At 41.8% G+C, this 22,600-nt stretch overlaps 1 protein-coding gene across 1 annotated transcript in view; it reads right to left on the bottom strand.

Annotated features, from left to right (window-relative positions):
* GALNT13 (polypeptide N-acetylgalactosaminyltransferase 13) overlaps positions 1-20,811 on the bottom strand; it is a 159,378-nt gene extending 138,567 nt beyond the window's left edge. The window contains exons 1-3 of the mRNA XM_067299455.1: positions 20,663-20,811; positions 8,449-8,549; positions 7,523-7,771 (exon numbers count right to left, since the gene is read on the bottom strand). Coding sequence (XP_067155556.1) covers positions 7,523-7,664 — 142 coding nt within the window. The 5' untranslated portion in view covers positions 7,665-7,771; positions 8,449-8,549; positions 20,663-20,811. The remainder of the gene's footprint in view (positions 1-7,522; positions 7,772-8,448; positions 8,550-20,662) is intronic.
* Positions 20,812-22,600: the final 1,789 nt, after the last annotated feature.

Below are 22,600 nucleotides of genomic sequence, written 5' to 3'. Positions count from 1 at the left end.
GTACAGCTTCCATTTATTTTTTTAAAGTGCGCAATCAGAAAAAGATGTCTATTATGCTACAGTTTTCCCTCAAGCTTTAGAAAGGCATTTTCTTGAACTGTGTGATGAAAACCTACAAATAAACTTGGTGTGTTCTCGCAATGTCCAAATCAACACCTCAAATTTTATTTGTCAGCAAGTTTGTGACAAGATTTCAGTGCAATGTACATATTCATCCATCTATCTGTTAAATCTTTATGGTATGCTACTAAAAATACCTGCTACCATTGTTACTGCAGACAGTCCAATGCATACAGTAATCTGACAGATAAACGTGTTTCTATGGAAACTACCAAAGTGAATGCCTTATTTTTTAAACTTGGTCATAACCCCGAACTTTTATTACAGCATCCAAATGCTGTAATAAATAAATAAATAAATGCTTCACTTGCTTTGCAGGATCACAATACAGTCCTTTACTCTTTAAGAGCAGAAACGCGTTATAAGATTTGAATAAATGAACCTTCCTCTTATACTTTCAAAATAGCATTTTAATAATTTCTAACAATTTTATGACAATTCCCCTTCTTTTAGTACTTAAGATGTAGTTAATACTGAAACAAAAATGTATCTGCATAAATATATTAGATACAGAAGTCATAATATTAAAGATTTGTCACTGCTTTATGAAAAGCCAAAGCATATATTCACATTCTAAAGCTACATTAAGAACATTATTCGTGTTGCGAAGACAAGCATTCAAAATCACAATTTCATCTCATTATTCACATGCACTCATTTATTAAGTAATCACTTTTTCTTTACAATTACTATTTCAATCACTGCACATGTTCCTCATTTTATTGTTTAGAGAGCAGTACTTCTATTTCGCCAAGCTCACCACGTTTTTTTTACTCAGTCTGGGCAGAAAACTGTCTACAAAGACAGCTTTTGAAACTGAAAATACCAAATTTAACTAAGAATTCTGAATTTAAAACTAAAGTTAGAAAAGGACATTACTGCAGAAAAACATCTGTTTCAAATTCCTTGACCATGAATCAAGGAAAAAACAACTCCCCCAAAGCCTTCTGACTCCAGGATGTGTTCCTCCCGAGATCGAGATTCCTAGATGGGAATTAACATTCCCCCTCTCTTAGTGACCGCGCTAGACACAGAAAACAAAAGATCCTCCTGACGTAGCAGGGGGAGAAGAGTCCTTTTACTCACGTAGGGTTGAAGGGAAACTTGAAGGGGTTTGATTTGATTCTTTAACGATATCTGAGAGGTTACACATAGGAAACCATGTAGTAGCCAAACAGATCTCAGAAGATACGAGGTCTTGGTGTTTCTCAGAATTGACGCTCCTGCCTACACCTATCAATAGTAACTTAACAAGAGAAGCTGAACCTCCGGCTACTAATGCTTTGCTGACATGTATCACTTGTGCTCTCTACACACAACTTGAACCTCACTCGTGCACTTCAACAGGATCCCTGGTTGCAACCACTGGTGAACTTTTGGTCATTTTACAGCACCTGATGGTTTCAATTTGGTCTCATGGACATTGCTGTAATAAGGTGGAGTCTGCAGTAGCCTTCAAACAGGCCTTTTGGGTGTTCAGAACTACTCTAATTTGTGGAAAATGAAAGCAAAGCTTAACTGAGAAGATGCCAGGCTGCCAAATTGCCTGCTGGCTTAGAAATGGTCATTAGGTTTTTAAACAAAAAGAGAAAGGTCTACCAGGGAGAATTTATTGGACAGTAATGCACATTCCTGCCTGCACGATGCCAGAACAGCGATGAGAAGCATGGTCTACTGGAACAAACTGCTATGCTACAGTAACGAGACCCTCACAGGGCACCTACAGACACTGATTTGTTCTTCCAAGAAGTGCTGGCCTTGCGCTGTTCACACCATCTTGTTGGACACATTAAGATGTCCTCGGTGGCAGCTGGCTTTATTATGATGTATGTCTTTAACGCAAACATCTACAACTTCAGTAATACACACCGTTTGCGAATTTGTTTCAAGATGTTAAACCCTTCACTCAGCTTTCTAAAATTATGCACTAAATCTTTGTTCCAAAGAGGCTCCGTGTTTAGAATTTTGTGTGCTCTGAGAGAAGATGCCAATTAAATTTAAATGGTATCTGAGAACAAGACTCAGAGTCAGTAAGAAACTATTTATAAACCTTATAGCCTGCTCTTCAAGCCTTCATTATGTTCAATAGCTGGAAGAAAAAGGAAACAGTAAAGAGGAAGCTCAAGCCACTTTTGAAATAAAAGGACCATAGCTCCAGTTCTTACATATACCTTCTTTATAAGATCTCTTTTAATCTTGTGACTTAACTTGGTGTTCCAACGTGATTTAAACAGCATTTCCTTGGTTGTAAGCTCATCTTGCCGAGTGAACTGACTTTTAGACTGTGTAGAAAAAGGACTTTTGTTTTAAATATAAATAAGACTACTTCTTCAAGCAGACCTGAAAGCATTCTGTCCTGTCGGCTGCATGTATTGCATGTTTCAGGAGAGTCATCTGCCAGGAATAACAGATTGAATAGGATTAGTTCACAGCATAAGAAAGATTGCATTTGCAATCGCTTCCTCGGGCCAGCTACCTCTCCACTTATCTCTATTATTTCACCTATTCACTCCCACAGTCTTAAATAAGACCAGATACATTTCTTCTCTTCTCTGCCCCCCCCAGGCCCTGAGAACCAACTTCTCAAAGAAGCAGAGATGTTCTTAAAATATATTTGAAGCACAATCGTCATTAATATTAGGACCGAATGCGACAGAGTTCTACAACTCTTAGCTGGAAGCAAAACAAGAAATACATACTGTATCAGCATGGAACAGAAGAGTCCGAGGCTGAGCCAGAACATCTGACAAATCAAGCACTATCTTCTCCCATGTGATTCTGAATCCATGCTTGGCTCAGGGGCCCGATGACAGACTTTGCAATAAGAGGTTTTCAAGAGGCAATACAGAACGTCTTGAATACTTACAAACTTCAGAAACTAAGTGAAGACTGTGCCACACCTCCCATCAGTTTACTCTAAGCCATGTTTCTGAAGTCCTCACGCACACACACACACCCCCTACAGGGTAAACAACATATGTGTTTGTTGTTTGGTGGGTTTTTGGACTTGCCAACTTCTTCTTCCCTTCAAAGCCCTGGGCAGGCAAACTCCTCACTGGTGCAGCTTGGCTCTGGATGTTTTAGATCTGCAAGTCAGCTGTGGCTCCTGCCTTTGTAGGAAGAGCCACACAGACAGGAAGGAAAAGAGAGAAGGACCCTCATGTGCATGTTGGGACACACTTCTGGGACCCCCCTGCCCAGGCTGCTCTCTCCTAGCAGAAGCGCTGCTAAGCATTGCCCAGTCCTCTTATCTGGTACACAATATGTTGGCTCTTTCTGCTTCAGTTTGGAAAGAAGCCAGACCCAGCTTCTACCTAACCTGATGTTCTACATAATACCTTTATCTCGCTTACAACTCCTCCGAGATGATTTAGGCATGGTGAGACCTACCCTAAATTACCTTCCATAGGGCAGAGGAATCTGGAGAAGTAGGAAGATAAAATAAATACAGTAATGACGATTTCAAGGCTTTCACAAGTCTTCCAGAGTATCTCCACTCTGCTTTTCCAGCTCAGGAAAACCTGCAATACCATGGCCAGAATGCAGCTTCCGCAAAGGAATCTGAGTGAAGAGGCATGTCCTGATGAGATACAGTAGTCGTGAGCTTTGCTCACTCTATAGAGAGGACAGGGAACTGAGTACTGTAATTCATTAAACATTTTACGGAGGATGAATCATGTAAGAAGAAAAACATTAAAAAGCACATATCCCCTATATCACCCTCGGAAAAACAACAGCAAGTGAATCCCAGGAGCGTTAACCAAAACCAACCCCACACCACACCTCTCAGCGAGGGCTACAGCTCTTGCTCATTCTGATACGTAGGCAATTTCTGCCGTGCTGGCAGCCACAGGGAGCTCCTTGCTTCCTAAGGAGAAAGTAACTTCAAGAAGTAAGCGTTACTCTTCCACTAGTGGCACAAAAATAGATGCGAGTAAAGACGACTTGACCGAACGCCAGCTCCAGTTTGATTAGGATCACACTTGCAAGTTGTTAAGCAATATTACTAACCCAACACAGCAACAGCTCATTTTTGTAACACTCAGCTTTTACGCTTGTCACTTGTGTACTAAATGATGTACAGCGAGACATCGGAGGGGAATTTCAGACAGTTGTGTTCCTTTCTGTAGCCCACCACTGCTCACATTTCGACACCTACCGTAAGGTTATCTTTGTAAATCAGTTACAACGCAATAATTATTATGACTAAAAAGGCATGGAAAGTTTACCTCTTTTACGTCTAAACACAAAACTGTACACAAGCTGAAGTCCTCCTCTCTAATTAATGACCAAGGTAATGGATTAAGTGATTTAAATATTGGGTTACTGTCCCATTTAAATTTCTATTAATATATTGATTCTTGTTGTACCTTTTTAATATTCTTGTGGAAATGCTGTATTTACGTTGCTTTTTATATTTACAAATCTGCATTCTCAGAGGTATTCATAGACTGACAAACACAGTATTTAAAGGCGATGGTATCCAGGCAGGTACTTTACAGCAAAAAAAAGCAGTAATATGCTACGTCCATCATAATAGCTTGGGGCACTTAGGGTAAAGAGGTTTTAGTAGCCTGCAGCACAGGGACACACAGAAGTTTAAGAAAACGTTTCTAATTACTCCACCAGAACACACACAATTTCAGCAGAACTAAATGAAGAAATTTTGCTGGGTCTCCATAACAAAACAGAAGATTACAGTATTCTGGAATTTTTTATTTCAAAATATGCATGCTGACACAGCAATAAATATCACCATCTATTCTAGCTACAAATATTTAGGGTATTGAATAAACCCACTTACAAGTCAGAAAAAATTCCTATGAATTTAGTGGACTGGAATATAACACATTTATACAGAAATGACCATATTATTACTTCAAGCATGTAGACATACTAACACAAAACCCCACAAACTTCAAGCAAAGTTTCTGAACCTTTAATTACGACTGCCAATGAGAAAAAATGGTTTTGCTGCAATTATTTACACAAGTCCTTGTTCAGTGAGTTAACTGTCCTCATCTGCTAACCAATGTTCTCCTAAAACCAAAAGCTTTTAAATGAAAATGTTACATTAACAGATCCTATCACACCTGTTTAGAAACCAGATGATTACAGATTACTTAAATTATTCTAATTTAACTCAGTATGTCACTAAATGGAATAAAGGTATCAGTGAAGGACACGGTTTTATACTCCACAGAATTGGCTTTTTTTTGTTTTGTTTTTCTTTTTAAATTGGTCAAAAATATAAGGATAAAATAGATGAATTCTGCTATTTCTCGGTGTGTTCTTACCAGGCTTACTAGAATTTCAGTAATCTCACAAAAAGAAACATGTAATGAATTTCCAATAAACTTGTGTTGGTGTCCCCACATAATGCATATCACTTTAATAATTTTGCAAAACATATTATAATCAATAATTTGTCTGGGATAAGAGTAAAATATGCATAGTAACAGCCTTAATACAGCATTTACCAGGCTTTCAAGTAGAAATAAAATTATATATTCAATATAACTTCATTCTCAAAACTGAGGGCAAACAGCTTTTAAATGCTAAAGTCCTAGCGAAGAGATGAATTTTCTGCACAGAAATTCTAACACAGAACATGGAATTCAATGAATTAAACGTTTAAAAAAAACCCACTCAAGTAGCCAAATGCAGAGCAATTCAAAATAAGAGTCCTGTATTACATAATATTTTGCTTATTTTCATGGCCTAGACAAGAAAAGCATCAAAAAGGTAAATTCATACTTGTCAGTTCTAGACGTTTTCAAATAAATCCAAGGGTGGAGTAGGGGAGGAGTATTAATCTTTGTTTAAATCTAGACTGACTTCCAGAAGATGTTAATGTTCAAATAAAATTTACCATTCTAATATTTTATTCTTTCCTCTACAAATTATCCTATTAAATAGCAAAAAGTGCAGCCCGCTAAAAATGTTTCACAGAATGTAATTGGTTATGAAAAAATTCCAGTGCATGCTTCAAAAATAATCTATGATCGCTTTTCTGCAGCTGAAAAGAGATAAATTGGGTCATTTTATTCATGATATGCCAGATTCCTATCTAATATTTGTTTTAAAATTCAATATTTCTATTACACAGAAAAACAGTGATAATAAACAATACCCTAATGTTTTGGAAATACAACTGAACAGTAACAAATACAAAATTTACATTGCTTAGCTATTTGCATGTTCGGAAGGTCAAAGTGATATCTTCCTAATACATTTTGATAAGGACTGCCATATGACAAATGAATCATTTCATAGTATATTCATTTCAAATTATTACAGTTATCAACTCAACCGAACCATATCCCCACAGCTCTTTTAGAAGGATGGCAATGACTTAATCTGTGAACAACACGGAGGATCAGTGCTTCAACATATACATGCATTTATGATAAGAGTAATAGACTCAGAGACACTTTTTGTCTTTTGCCAACAGTAAGTACATTACAAAAGCAGTTGCACTACTTATTAGTCTTGTTCCAGTCCTATTAGAGATTCAAACTACCTTTCTTTCTCCATATGCTGAGCCTGAACTCCTGCAGGATAGCACATTAATTTACAACAAGAAAATAAATCAATAAATAAATATTTCACAAATTTCTTCTCCTCCTTCCAAGTGGAATTTTCCATAGGCTGATAGTCTTAACAGTATTCAGGAATCAAAATTCTAGTTTCCGTAGGTTATTACCCAGTTTATAACAAGACCTAATCAGTACTTATGTCATTTCTTTTGGATGCGCAGAAGCACACCATCTGTCCTGCGAACGCCTGCTCTGGAAATTTACAATTACAAGCTGAAAACTCGTTGCTTCTGTCAAGGCTCCGTTTTCATGAACGCTCCCTGTAGTAAATTGCATTGCTAAAAATATCTGGAGTGAGACCAGCCACTCTCTGCTCCATCTGCATTGGAGACGTCATCCTAACGTTTTCATACGGCAGAAGGAACCAAAGTATCTTTTAAAAGAAAGTTTTGATTCAGCAAGAGTTAAGAGTTTAAAAGTAAGCTTCCAATTAAGTCTCTTTCACAAAGGTAAAGAAGCATAAAGCGTCAATGGTGGGTCAAGCGACATCATTAACCAAAAAAAAAAAAAGCATGCTCTTATTATAGTTGCTCTGGTTTTCTCTTCCACACATCAGAGACCTGTATTAGTTTTGCTGACAGTACACATGCAAAACTCAGACTTCATTATGGCAAAGGTCAAACACTAGGATAACTGAAACTAATTCAGAAATTACAACAATACAGAAAAGAAGTATTTCAGAATCTGGTATTTTGTCTGTTTGAATCAGAAAAATGATTCAGAAAGCATAGAAAAACATGCATGAGGCCAAATACTTCCAACAAGTCTTTGGCCTTCAAAGACAGCTTAGACTTGGCACTTACCCCTCAGAGCCGGCAGCAGAGACCTCTCTTTCTTGTCATCACATTTATTACATTCGCTGAAGTACAGAAGCAAAAAGACGTCCACAAGCACCCACATGAGAGAAGTGGCTAGAACCACCTTGCAGTAAACAAATCTCCTCATTGCTTTACTTCGTTTCTAGCTAAAGTGCTAAGGAAAGACAGCAATTGCTGAGACGTATTGAACTCCCACGGTTAAAGTCCAACATGGAAGCAGAGATAAGCATCCCCCTGCAATTATGGGAAAAAAAAAGTGCAGATTAGCTAACAAGTACACACAGTTTGAACTGAAAACTTATATAAAGTGCAGTGTTGAGACATTTTAATTATTTGTTTCTTTCCATGTACGCAGGTACTTTCTGTTTTCCAATCCACCTTTCGAGGATGTTTCTGCTACGTTTCTATGAATACCAACCACTCTGATTTGCATACTTCGTGGATAGTTTACATACCTATCTTCATTAAAAAACACACACATTTTCATGCAGGATAACTTTTTGTAATAAGATGCCATAAAAAGACAACAAAGCAGTTCTAAAACACCGCAGGTAAAACCAATATGCATTGTTTTATTGAATATTAGACAAATATATCAACAAAAAGAAAATCTGAATTCTTTTTCCTCAAAAAATACATTTGCAATGCTATTTTAAATACGTTCTCTGAACACTAAAAGCAAACTGATTTTATCTTACAGAAAAATGTCATGTTGAATTTTTGAATGCTATCTTGCCACCACCAAGCATGCCTGCAAAGAAGCGCTGCAGTCATCCATCTACGTATTTAAGTTCTTGCCTGCAATAGTACATTTGGTCAACAAAAGCCAAGTGTGAGGGCCTTCATATACCCTCATCCTCTCAACTTGGATTCATAAGTTACATGGCTGTATTTAAACTCCCTAGACTCACCATTATAAAGTGCATTCCACGTCAAGGTAGGGCATTCTACTTCCCATCTCTTTTCCAAAGCTCAGTCTTAACACTGAACTGCAGGATAACTTCCCGAGTGCCTAAAAAACAAAACAAAAAGAAAAAAGTCCTTACAACATGACTCTGTTTAAGACACAAAAAAGTTTCTTTTAATTAAAGAAAGCTCTCATATGTTTTGTCCGCATTTTACCCTACCGATGTTAATTAAACGTAGTTTTCTACGTACTGCTTTTCTATCCTAGCTCTGAAAAGGTCTCAGCTTCTCAAGCCAGCAGTATCAAGACTGGTAAAACCTAATCTTTCCCGGCTAACTCGCTCACGGCCTGGCTTTCTTTGTACATATTTGGATTCATGCCGTACTATTTTGTATTGCCATATTACTTTCTACTTAAACAGATTTCTGGCAGTTTCAAAGCGATCTTCACAAGGAGCAAACCTTCACAAATATAAATTCAGTCATTAGCACGCATAACACAAATGTAAACATGAAGAATCATGGACAATTGATCAAGTTTATCTCCGTGTTTAAAACAACAGCATACTAGATGAAAAACACTGTTGAGGGAGTTTCCATACAAGGCCATGTTCACTTTAAATCGCTCCAAAATGTTTTATAATAAATTTATATTACATTCTAATTACAGCCAAGTTGAACTAACAAGATGGAAGAGATGAAGTTGCCTAAATACAGTTTTCCAAATTATTCTTGAAGTGCTATTTCACTATGTTATATTCAATAAAGTTTTCCATGTGTCTTAGCATATAAACTCAAACAATAGATCATCTTCTTGCTATCAAAAAAAGTGATTTACAGCCAGTTGATTTAAAATCTGAAAGGCTCAGGAATACTAGTCTCAGGTTAGCACAATTCATTTTCATGCTAGGCAAGAGGAACAGTTTAATTATAGGAAGCAAATTACAAAGAAAAAACAAATTAACACAGATCTTTATTAGAAAAAGAGGAGAAAACAGCTGAAGTGTTAACTCTCCCCACACAGTCTCTATCACCATGGTGGCTGTAATTGGCTTTTGTAGCGTTGAGCAGAATAGTTATTTGTTCGGCACCAGCTGAGACAAAGGCGCTTCCTCCCCAAGCACTTAATAATAGAGGAGAATTTTTTTCCTCATCAATTCTTGTTTTAATATAAGCGAACAAACCTCAGAAGTGTAGCAGTCATAGATGGGCGATTGGAAAAATCTTCTATACCCAATGCTGTGCCGCTTTTAAGCATATGCTCTGTACGAGAACCACTGCAGAATGTTGCTATGTTTTAGCTAGCTGTCTGAATAAAGTTGATGCAACAGACTATTTTAAAATTAACAGCAGAGGCAAACTTTTTTTTTAAAACAGTAATTAACATTTAGATTAAATATTTCTCCCCTTTCTTAAAAAAAAAAAAAAAAAGTCAAGACAGCCCCTTCCTATGCAGACACTGCATTTTACCGTGGGAGGCAGGCAGTGCAGCCCGCTGCAGTGCCAGTGACCTCAAGTTCTAACCATTAACATGGTCCCACGTTGCTTTGCCAGGAAAGCGAGGATTACTAGTAGCAGAGAACCAAGACTTCTGTTCTGCACACCCTGTAAATACCACTTCTAAGGAAGAAATTAAATAATGTATTTCATTGCCCGTGGAAAAAACACTGGCAGATATTTTATTTTAGCATTCTGTATAGCCCCAGCCAATTATGTTCCAACTGCACACAGAAACATCTGTGGGAAAACTGAGATTTACTGTAGATAAATATGAAGCAGCTAAGGATTAAATTTTTTATTGAAACAAAAGCTCCAAATTTATTATATAAGAACCATCTATTTTGGGGGTGGGAGGGAGTTTTTAAGAGACACAGTTAGTTGCAGTGTTTAATCTCTCAGGTATCTAACTCAGATGATCCGACTTGCCTCCCGGAGGTACCTGCCTGGGAATATAGGGTCTTGCTTACGTGGGGACGAAGAATTAAAATCAAATGGTTGAAGTGGGACTGCGTGTTTTCTGCGTGATCTTCCGGCAAGTCCCCATTCTCACTGCAGGCAGGACCGAACAGCTCACAAGAGAGTTTCCGATCCACAGGGCCTTTCAGTTCGGCAAATATTAAGCCGGGCTGAAATCACAATCAGATATGATCGCTAACAGTTCAGGCGCTACCGAGTTTAAACTGCTCCCACGCACACCTGAGAGCTGCTGGCCTCTAACTAATCTCACCACTCACAATCCCCAAATTAGCTTACATTTCAATTAAGGAACCAGGTCTATATGAACAAAAAAAAAAAAAAAAAAAAAAAAAGAAACCCAAAATCCATGCAGGTTGAATTCCAAATGCACACACATAAATCACCAAGATAGGCTAATGCATCTTTTTTCAATAGAGTAGCCAAGTTGAATTTCAAAAAAACAAAAATATATATATTGCTTCAAACAAAATGACTTTTAATAAAATGAAAGTTTACAATTGGGAATTCCACATTTTTCTTTATTTCTATTTCTGTTTCAAGATGGAAGTTCCTCCCTTCTCTCATTCTTCCCTTTACCTGAAGTTCCTATTTGCACAAAAAATTGACAATCATTTTGACTAATCAAGATAGCATTTTTCTGCAAGTACTGGAATGAAAGTGTTTGCCTAGCCCTAGCTTTGCACATAGGAGCAAAGTTCTCTTTCTTGATCTCCAATATGACATGATTTAAAACAAAACAAAAACACAGAAACAAACCACCACACTACCACCCACCCACCATCAAATTCCTGAACATCGCACACTGATCTCAGGACATTTCTGCAGAAAACTCCATGTTTCTGTCAATACATTTGTGGATTCTGACTGCCTTTTGGTCCCCCAAAATGCTTTATATTACAGTTCTTTAAGAGACAGTTTAACCAATATGTCTTAAAAAATATTTGATGCAAAGTTTTAAGTCAAGAACTAAACACGACAGCGGCTAGATCCAAAGACACAAAAGTGGAACTCCACAACCAGCCATAACGTGCCTTTGGCTGCTACTCCTGTTAACAGAAGTATGAATTTAACTGAAGAATTCTGGATCTGAAACTCATTTTCTCCACCTTCTTTCCAAGTACAGACACAACTGACAAACTTACTCTGCACGTGGGACGGAAGCCACTCGGGTCAGAAACAGCATTTTGAATGCTGATCCATATCAAACAAGGAAAAAACAAGTGTACATAAAACAAACATTGAACATTGAAAGTCCAAGCACTCAAAAAAATCCTCAAAAAAGAACAGAATTGGGGAAAGTAAGGTAATTCCCAGAATGTATGGGTATTACGACCTTAAGTCACCTTCCTTTTTCCTTAAGATTTCTGCATTCAGCCACCCTCACCACTCTTAGTCCTTGCACCAACACACAACAGTTTCCAGTCTTCCTGCTGGGGCTCCACAGTCCGCCTGCTCCTTCTTTCCCATTTTTCTCCTAATTCCATCTCCCAGTCGTCTTTATCCCCAGTTCTCTCACCCCCGTGAGCACCACCATTTAAAGAATGGCAATTCCCTGTCAAGCGTCTCCTTTTTCTCCTCTCATTTCCCAGTGCCTATTCTCAGTTTTTAATGTTTCCTTATTCCGCTGTTTTAAATGCCCAGTGCCCTCAGCTCCCTCTCCTCCATCCACTCCCCCTCAGCAGCCCCAAACCCAGCCTCCTCCCCCAAAAAGCTGATTCTCTTCTCGCTTGCAAGCCATCAGAAGCGACGACGCTTCCCGAAGAACAGCATGCGTTTTCTTTGCTGATGAACACCCAGGGAAACAAAGTCTTCAGGAGAAAGGGCAAGGGAAACACGCTGGGATTTTTTTGAGCTACCATTTCTAAGAAGAAAGTTAACTTATAAACAATATCCAGCAGCAATGAAGCAATGGAAATTTCTGTCCCCCCACCCCCCCAAAACTGCAGTTTGACAGTGTTATGAACAACTGAAAACAGGGGTTTGCAACAGAAAAGAGCATGTAAATTTACAAATCATCTACGTTGCCAGCCTTTCCCAAAACCACCACAATAAAATGCTGTGGCCAAAGAAAAAGAGGTTTTATGTATGTACCCTGACTTGCCTTTCTCATGCGCTCTCTTAAAAACCACACAACACCCACCCACAGGGCAGATCAGATTTGGTAAAATGACACGATTATTCAATATTTCTCTCTCGTAACTCCCCACATGGCCCCACGTCCTCTTTATTTCATGCCAGCCAAACCACGCAGAGAATGAGAAACATTTAATTTCCTTATGAGCTCAAAGCTATGGCATTCATCGCTACGCTATCCAGTTGCCTCAAAAGCTTTTAATTTAGTTTCATAATATCTCTGCGAGATTAAAAAAAAAAGATTAACCCAATTTTTTTTTTTTTTTTAGAAACAAAGGAAGCACAGACTGAGGCCAAGATTTTGAGAGTGGTCTTCAACAAGGGCACCTGAGAGACGCAGCTTTCACCTTTATTTTTCTCAGCGAAAGAGTGGTCTGTCAAATGATGAGCAGAATTGTCATGTCTTGTGACTTTTTTTTCATATCTTGTGGAAGTATTAGAACTGCAAGCAGGTGGCATATTACAATTTTGTCTAAGGTGTTAACTATAAGCTACCAGAGGAAGTAATAGCCAAAGTAACACCTTTTTGAAGCACCGAACATGGCTTTCTGTAACATGCCTGTTGATTACCTTATCTAGGCTCCTTTATGGAGCATCCACCTATTTCACAGTCCAACGGTTTCCTCCAACTACTTTGTGTTTTCACGCTTTAATAATGTGACTTCCAGCAATTTCAGGCTCTGTTGTGGACTTACCGGACTTTAACTGCAGCAACATAGGGGCGTAAGAGGAAATGCAAGACAGCAGCACTTCAAGCACTGCACGCAAAATCTATATTCAGAAGCAACTTAACTGCATTTTATCTCCACATATATTCAAAGAGCCAGTTTCTGTAAATCCGTATCAACGCGCCCTTCAATGGTCCCTTAATCTGCATTGCCACTATTAAGACCGGACATGAATTAAGCACCTAATCCTAGGGCAAGACAGAAATAAACCACTGTTTACAAAAGCTCCGTTCAAAGAATATTAGAAGAACTCCCCGGTTTATCGCTCAGCGCTTTTAGTGATTTAATAGGAGAAGCACAGTTAAGAGTCCTGGAACAGAAATTACATCTTCCAAATTAATAGCAAAACTATTCTGAGCTCAGTCGAATCTTCTGAACCAGTGAGACTGCAACTGGCTTGTGCCAGCCATCCTAGGAAAACTCCTAGGAAAACTGGAGCTCACTAGTGACTACTAAAAGGACTTTTAGATACTTAGGTAAGAAAGGATATAGGAACTGCAAATTATTATTATAATGGAAGTACCATTTCGAAACAAAACCACCAATTCATTGTGGAATGAAACCGAAGAATTATGTTCAGCGCTGTTTTAAAGTCAACACTGATTTTAGTATTAGCATTAAAAGCCTGAAGGAGCTAGAGCCTGGTAAAAACACAGCCTACATTACCACGCATTACAAGAACACGTACATCTATATTTAGTGAGATTAACGAGGAGCGCAGGAGGAGGAGGAGGAGGAGGAGGGACTCCCCTCTCCCTCCTCGGCCAGATGCCTCCACAGCTGCACCTCCGTGCCAGCAGCAGCTGCCTCGCAGCCCAGCGGACACCGCTCCGCGCCGTGCTGAGCCGTGCCAGCCCCGCTCCCTGGCACGGCAGCCGGGAAGCTCCCCCACCGCTTTGCTAGGGCATCGGGGAAGCCTGGGAAACTCGTTACGTTATCCTGCCTTTACAAAACACATGCAGCCTTTGGGCTTGCTTTGGGGGAAGAGGAGAGCATTTATTTGCTGCTGCTGCTGCTAGGTTCTTCTTGGCTCCTTCAGAATCATCACGAGCAAACTCTTGCAGGCGTCCATCAGCTCCGCCGTACCAGGGGTTCAGGGAAGGGATCTGCCACGCTGCCAGCAATACCTAGCGGAACAACAAGACACCCAGAAACCCCACCGGTGCGCTGAAGCCTGTCTCTCAAAAGAAGGAAAAGGAGGCTCGCTTGTATCTCTTGGTCAGCACATACTCAGACAAGTTTTGCTGTTCATTAGGAAAGCTTTAGCTGGCACAACGTTAACAGCAGTGGAGGAACGGATACGTCCCGTTGGTACCCGTAACGCCACTACGGCGAGCTTGCTTGCACAGCCGACAGCGCCTATAGCCGTGTTTTCAAACCATGGCAGAGCTCTTACTGCAATTAAATGGCACACGTTATAGCTGCAAGTGTTTCACGGCTGAAAAGCAGACTCAAAAATGCACATTTCTGATAACCTGTTATTTGCATGGATGTTTTATAGTATAGATATGATTAAACAGCACTGTATAAAGCTACACACTTCAGCAGAGGCTTCCACCCCCCCCCAATACCTCTGCAGAGCATCAAACTACAAGCTGAACTCCTCCTACTCCTTTCCTTTACATTCCTCTAAATTAACACTGTAGAGAAGAAAAAAACATGCTACTTGGAGAGGGGAAAAAAAAAGCAGAAGACTGTTTTGGCTGACCTTTTTCGGTACCTATCAGGTGCAACCTTCAGACCACAGGTGCATTAGAAAGATGGGCGCGTGGATAGAGAGAGGATGTAATGAGTTACATTACTGTTACGACTCCAGCGGTAATTTCCTGTCTTTTCATCATTTCACTGAGGCACGCTGCATTTTCTAGTGAATCTGTTATTTGTCATGTAGGCCATTCGTTTAGCACATGCAACTTACCACCTCAGTCAGCACTGAAATACATCCCGTTTGACATCTCTATACAAGCAACTATCTCAATTCACATTTCAAATATTCATCTCATACATATTTGCAAGAATTTAGGCTAAAGGCTGAGAAATAGAAACCTTAGGATGGCCACAGATATTGGTATGATATTGACCACAAGAGTGCTGTATATGGGACACATTGGATCATTTTATGAACAGACTGTTTAATTCAAACACATTATATTACTGCTGTGACAAATCCTGATTATAATGCAAGATCTGACACTCAAGAGATGTAGATATTAATGAAAACTGAGCTTGTGATGGCAGTGGAATACTTAAGTCAATTAAAAAAAAAAAAGCATCCAGTATTAAAAGGGTCCATAGAGCCCTCCAATGAACCAGTATTTCATCCTTCCAAAACTCATCTATAATAAACATCTGTTCCGTCAGATCTAAATCCGACTTCTGCAAAAGGTGGGTACATCAACTGAAGAGTAATCGGAAATAAGTCTGCTGCAGGAAATGCCGAAGCAGAAGAAACAGCTATCACAAAAGTCTCTTCACACCTAAGGAAGACAGAGCAAAGTCCAATTTATCTTCCCTGTCTGGAACTGCTTTGAGAAATCAAAGAATGAGTGAGTCTGTCTCTTGCAGCTTTCCCAGGGCTCGCTGAGGATGCCGGAGTCGCAACAGGCAACAACAACATTTAAGCAATGGTCACACAAAGATTCGCTATTACCGTTTTTGGCAATTTCTACAGCAGAATCAGAGGCAAATCTAGACATTGCTGCACCGAAGGACAAATAGCCAATATGACGTGACAAATATAAGAACAAAACTGCATCCACACATACTAGAACCATGATACCATGTAATATGATCTAAAGTCTGCTGCTCAAGTTTTGGTGTAAAATGTGCTACATTATATCACAAATTAAATTTATCAGATTTGTTACCAAAGCAATTACCAGTTAAAAAAAAAAAAAAAAGGCAAGCTTGCTTTAAAAATTATCTTCCTAAAAGATATTTTAAAATTAAGATATATGCATACAAAATATATTTTGCCTACAAAAAGCTATGATTTAAGTTACATTTAACCAAGCCTTAATATATACTATACACCCTGAGAAGCATGAATCATCACTTTATACCACAGGCAGTTAACTAATTTATGTACAGTTATCTCAACAACTGACAGTGGTGGAACTGCCAATCTCTTGGAAATCAATACAGGAAGCTCTTTCACATTTAGGGAGGAAAAAGAAAAAAGCTATCTCTAACTAGAGGTATCCACAGTGTTTTGTGTCTTAAGAATTATTCCCCCTCCTCTTTCCTGAAATAGACTGCTTGACATTTAAAAATAGACCTATTCTTCATGTTAAAATGCATTTCCATGATTCAGAAATTAAAGTGGAAAAGACTTATTAATTCTTCTAACCAAACCTCTTCATAATAAAAGTCTACCCTCTATTTGCATTGCTTTGTTCAGACTACAGTAAAGTGATACGACTAGCACCAGTTTCTCCTGGAATCAAAGCCGCATAGCAATATATCTCTTAGATCCCCAATACCCAGACAGAAAAGCTTTCTGTGTTCAGAGCACCTCACTATAAGCCACTTAGCTTGCAAATGATGTCAGATTTGTAAAGAATTTATCTGGGTTTACTTCCTTCTTTAAAGTTCATGTCTTCAGATAATAAGCTTGCACTAAAACAGGCCATTTCTACAAAAGCGTTAGCACAAAGCACTAAAAGCTAAAATAATGATCCTAAAAGATACGGGCATAAACTCGATAATCAAACATCAGAAGACAATCCCTGCTGTTCCAATGCACAGGAAGCTCAGAGAAGAAATGCAAAGTCCTCCTCGCGCTCCTTTTCCCACGTTTTCTAGCCCTTCGGACAAGAATAAAAGGCTGGAGCAAGAGTCAGGCAGCAAGGTAACGACCTGGGGAAAAGCTACGGCCAAGTACCCAAGGAAGAACACGGACCAAACGGCTGCAACCTCGTACCAGAGAGTCCTGCACCATCCTTTGACCCCAGCGAGCTTCCAGCCCTCGCCGGCGCAGATGCCGTACGCTCCACGGAGACGTGGCACCGCGGGCCTGATGCCACGCGGCGGGGCCAGCCCCCGCACCGCGCTGCGGGCTGCCACGCACAACCGGCACGCGGGAGGGTGAAGAAGATGCAGCAGTTCCTCTCCTGTCACCTGCATGGATTGCCATCCAGTAACAAGGTCTGTACACCACTCTGGAGACACAAAACAGTCCTGTTTAGGCAAAAATGACTTGAGAATTCAATTATCTCACGGCCAGAAACAGCCTCTTGAGGTGCTGACTGTTCTTCATGTAGCCATCACAGGAACGCCTCACCCCACGCCTCACCCACCCTTTCATTTATAAATACCTATCTGAAAGTTTAATTAAGACAACCATTAATGGAGAGGTCAAAAGTTACTTCATTATACACACTCTGAAAAACAACTAAATATTCACATTATACTAATTCCACTAATAAAATGAAAGAGGATGCATCTATGAGTGAAAAAAATATACTACAAATCCAAAACTTTAAACTGCTGAAACCATACTATCACACGCAAAAAAACTACTGCCTTCTGTGAGAGAGTCGTCCGAGCAAGTCTGGTTTATAGGAAGCTACATGACTTCTTACTTTGCATTATCAAAAAGGGCAGTGACCCACTGGGATGCACACACACATCTGCCTATAGGTCAAGGCCACTACGCAAGCCTACACTCAGCACTGCCCAGTTCTAGCACTGAAGAGGCAGAGGAGCGCTCTCGTCAGCGGTCGCTGGCTTGAACCTGAAGATGAGACAAGCAAGTGACAGTAAGACACTCCTGTTCCCATAAGCATGGGGGACACAGCTACTACTGGATGTTTTCAGCTGCATCAACACATGGAAAAGAGAAAAATATATATATAGTATTTCACTTTAAGAGAATGACCTGTTGATTCTTTTTCCTACAAACCAAAGCCAAAAAAACTAATTTATAATACAGGAAACTAGAACCCACAAAACAGTCTTGAAAATTTCTGACCACCTAAATATGCTTGGCAAAATACTTACTGTAACTTTAAAACTGAGTCATCACAAATTTAGTAGAAAATCCACTGTCTATTCCTTTTTCCTTATTAATCTCAAAGCTTTTGAGGAAGACAGCTTTGTTACAAGTGCACAGGTTTCATCATACTGGATTAAAGAAAAAAAAAAACAACAACCCACATTCTATATTTTCCCTGTGTTCATAGAGTGATGCACAAGCAGATGGAACTCAATTGCCTAATATTTTCAGGAAGCCTGTTCTCCTGAATTCATCTGCTGATGTCATGCAGGATGGCTTATACAGGTTTCCAAGCTTCTTATTTCCAAGTGTTCCTGCTTTTTTTCCCTTTGACCTTAATTTTTCTGTCATGTGCCAGCGGGTTTAGGTAAATCTCTGCTTTATTTTGCCTCAACCCAAAACAACTGCACTTAATATTACAGAGAACATAACGCAACCTGATTCTGCATGAGAATTCCCGAATGTGAAATAGTCATAAACTTCTGCTGTGGTCGATAAGGACTGCAATAAATTATTTTCCCCTGGTAATAGGGTTTTGGGGGATAGGGAGGGTGGGAGGAGATATGCCTCTCCTTCCTAAACGTTCGGAAGGATTCACAGAGGTGGGGGTTAACATACACGAAGGCCAGAACCTCAGCCCACGTCCTTCCCTTCAGTCTTCGCTCGCGTCTGCAAGGCAAAGCTCTTCATGCTCCTATTTTCTCACAGCTCATCCACAGTCAAGAGACGAGAACAGCGGACACCGAAACGCGAGGGTGCCACGTCTGCCTTTCCACCCTCTTCCAGCAGCGTGGAAATCTCACGACAGCCCAGACCCATCTCCCGGGACTCGCACGCACCGATCGCTCACATACGAACGCAGAGACGGCAAGATCCAGCACGCTGTGTTTCTCGGAATATTGTTTCAGTGAGGAAATCGCTTCTAGCTCTCGTGAAACTAATCTCGAAGGACCCAAATTTATGCCCTGTTACGCACTGCTCAGTTTAATGCCATCCGAGACTACTTTTCATGAACAACAACAACGACAAAATCCTAACACGTTTGTAGCAATGTGCCTTGCTAAAAAAAAAATAATCAAAAGAGAGAGCACTGGTTTGCAAGTTAAAGCAGAAAATCCGCTCTGTAGTTTTTCACATGTTCTCATTAGCCTTAGTACCTCTGAATGGGTTTACTCATGTACGCAGAACGCGAAGATCACCGGTAATCAGATCTGCTATTAACTGAGGGCACAGCAGAAGGAAAAAATTAAAAACAGACTAATAACACGTCATCTCTTTTCCTGTGGTGGCCATCAACCAGTTAAAATAATCCTGTCTCTTGCTCTTCTCTGCATAATTCAGAGCATGTCTTATTCTCTCATTAATCATTTCTCTTACTATTTCCAGTCATCCAGAAGCACCCAAACAAACATCGAGCCAATTCTCGTTTCCCAACAAAGGAGAAATAATGACAGTTCTAGCAATTTTTTTTTTTTACCATTTCAGACTGATAAAAACATTTTATAAAAAGAATTAAAACAGTTTATTTTCTGTTAACTCAGAAGAAGGTTTTAACTGAGCCTCAAGAAAACAGTTAGCATCCTAACTTAGCTACAGATAACTATGATCCTACGATCTTATGAAGAAAACGCTTAGCTTCCAAAAAGCTGTGCCAAAAAAAAAAAGTGTAAAAGAGATCTGAATTATTTACATTTATGCAAAACTAATACAAAACGCTAGCAAAACCAGAACGGTGCTTTTCACAGCCAGTTCCATGCACTCTGCCCTGCTGTGAATGGTGGCAGGATGTGGAGAAAAATGGGGAGAAAAAAAAAAAAAGAGAGCGAGAGAGAGAGACAGAACCACGGACTTCAAGAGGGCTTTGAAACCCGCATCCAAAATCTACAGATCGAATTTTTTCTCGCATCTCTTCTGTAAATACGCTCGATCTCTAGTTTCCAGGGACATGCTCTCAACCTGCCGTTTCCAAAAGCAGAGGCAATCACAGCCCCTTAGAAAGAAGCCCGAATAGCAAGGTTTGGGCTGAATTACCAAGGTATCGTACAAAGTTATCCAGACCCGGCGCTCGAGATCAGGCTCGCGCCTGCTTAAAAGGGTCTCAGCCACGCAAAGCCGCCTCTGGAAGCGGGAGGAGAAGGTGGGGGAAAGGGAAAAGAGACTCTAAACGCGCAGCACATCGCCCGCAGCCCGCCCGGGCTGGGCTCGCCTCGCCTCGCCCCGCGCCCCGCTGCGGAGCCGCCGCCCGCGCGGGCGCAGGGAGCCGCGCTCGCCGCCGCCGCCGCCGCCCTCCCCCGCTAGGCAGCTCGGCGGCGGCGGGGCGCGGAGCGGCTGCGACCGCGGAAGTTGAGCGCCCCGCGCCGCCTCCCCCCCCCCCCCCGCGCTCACCTGCGCCGGGACCCGAGCTCCGCACGCCGCTCAGCAGCGCCGCCGCCCGCCCGGGGCAGAGCGCGGCGCCGCCGCCCTCCTCCTCCTCATGGCCGGCGGGGCGAGGCGAAGCGGCGGCCCCCAAGGCGCGGCCGAGGCTGCGCTGCTCTCCGCGCCTCTCCGCTGCGCTGCCGCGCGGCTCGGCTCGGGCCGGTGGGCGCACGTCAGCCGCCGCCGCCGCCTCCCCTCCGGCGCGCCGCCCAATGGCTGCGGCGGCGCGGGCAGCGCCCGGCTCCCGCGATACTTGGGCTCGGCGGCGCCGCGCCCCGGGGGGACGCGGCCGGAGCAGGGGTCCCTCAGCGCGGCGCCTGGCGGGGGCTGCGGGCACCGGCTGTTCCGGGCGGCCGGGGGGGGGGGGGGCGAGGCGGGGCGGGGAGGCGCCTGCGCTGCCTTAAAAAGGAGGGAAACAAATAAAAAAGATGCGTTAAGGAGGGGCAGGAGGCAAAAAGCAGCGCGTGCCGCGGCGAGGGGCGGGAAGGGGGCGCTGAGGTGAAGCGAGGGGCGGGAAGGGAGCGCTGAGGTGAAGCGAGGGGCGGGAAGGCGCAGTGGCGGGAAGGCGGCGCTGAGGCGAGGGTCGCCGCCGCCCCGTGCCCGCCGGCACCAGCCACCCCGAGGCCGTTAGCGCACCCGTCCTTCGGGTCAGAGCCTGGCGGGGGGAGGCCGGTGTAAATTCAAGCCCCATAAATGCCGTTTTAGGGCAGCGCGGTGCCGCCGCAGCGCCGTGAGGGGTGCGCGGGGGAGGCAGCCAGCGGCGTAAGGGCGCGAGTAAACTCACCGGGGGAAAAATGATTCGCGGCTAATTTGTGAGCCGCCAGGCAGGGGAAAGAAAGCGCTGTTTGTTATCAGTAGTAACTAGCAGGCTGGGAATCTGGCTAGAGCGTGTTTTCAGAATTATTATTTATGAGTCGACGGGAAGGAAGAAGCGCTTCGGGGCCGCTGCGGTGCCTGGCCAGGGCTTGGCCTGGCGACGTCCCGCGGCCTCGTGCCCGTGCGAAGCCCGTTAGTCATGAGCAAAGCGCAGAGGGAAAAGGCCACGGCACCCGACACGATCCCTCTATTATTATTATTATCACTTTGTTAATACCGTCGCTGACTTCCCAAAACGTGGGGGAACCGCTCGTACTCCCATTCTTCCAAAATGGTACCGTTGCGGACCGGCTCTTGCCCTCCCATCCCGTCCCCTGTTACCAAATTCAGAGGGAGACCCTACAGTTAATTCCAGTTACATTTCCAAATGTTGTATTTCTCCATTTAAAAAAAAATGATTAATCATTGCAGGAGCATTTGCCCTGAAGGAGCTGTCCATGAATTTCGCCATTCTTCAGTAAAGAAAGGTGATTGCGTCAGGCAAAATATGAAGGAAGCTCCTGCCACCCCATCTGAAGAGTCCTTCGTAGCAGAGTAATGGTCATACGCAGATAAACGAAAGTTAGGACTTTTTTTTCAAATTATCACCCACAAATCTTAGACAACCTACCTCTTGTACTGAAAGTGTCAACGTGTTTTCAGCACTGGCTGAATTTTTTTTACATTTGTAAGAAAATCGCACTCATTAGAAAAGAAAAGCAAAACAAAAAACTACCCATCTTGTTTAATAGCCATGTAAGGATTTCCTAGCTATTAACTTTTTTTCCTCAGTGGATAGTGGATAAAAGGTCCAGGAAATTTTGTATTTTGATACAGGTGGTTGATGTCAGCGCACTCCTTTCCCCTCTCCCTGGCTGCAGATGACCAGACTGGGCAACACTGCAGCAAAAAGAAAAACAGAGTCTTGACTTGTAGGGTTTTATAGTCAGTGTAATAACATCTTTTTGACACTGAAAACAAACTGCATAGACTAGCTGCTCTAAGGATGAGACACCTCTTAACACTTTATATTTCTTGTTACTGTTACAAAAT

The sequence above is a fragment of the Apteryx mantelli genome, chromosome 6 (genome assembly GCF_036417845.1).
Source record: "Apteryx mantelli isolate bAptMan1 chromosome 6, bAptMan1.hap1, whole genome shotgun sequence".
NCBI classification, from domain to species: domain Eukaryota; kingdom Metazoa; phylum Chordata; class Aves; order Apterygiformes; family Apterygidae; genus Apteryx; species Apteryx mantelli.
Note: the sequence above shows the minus strand (reverse complement) of the source record. Positions and strands in the feature narration are given on the sequence as shown.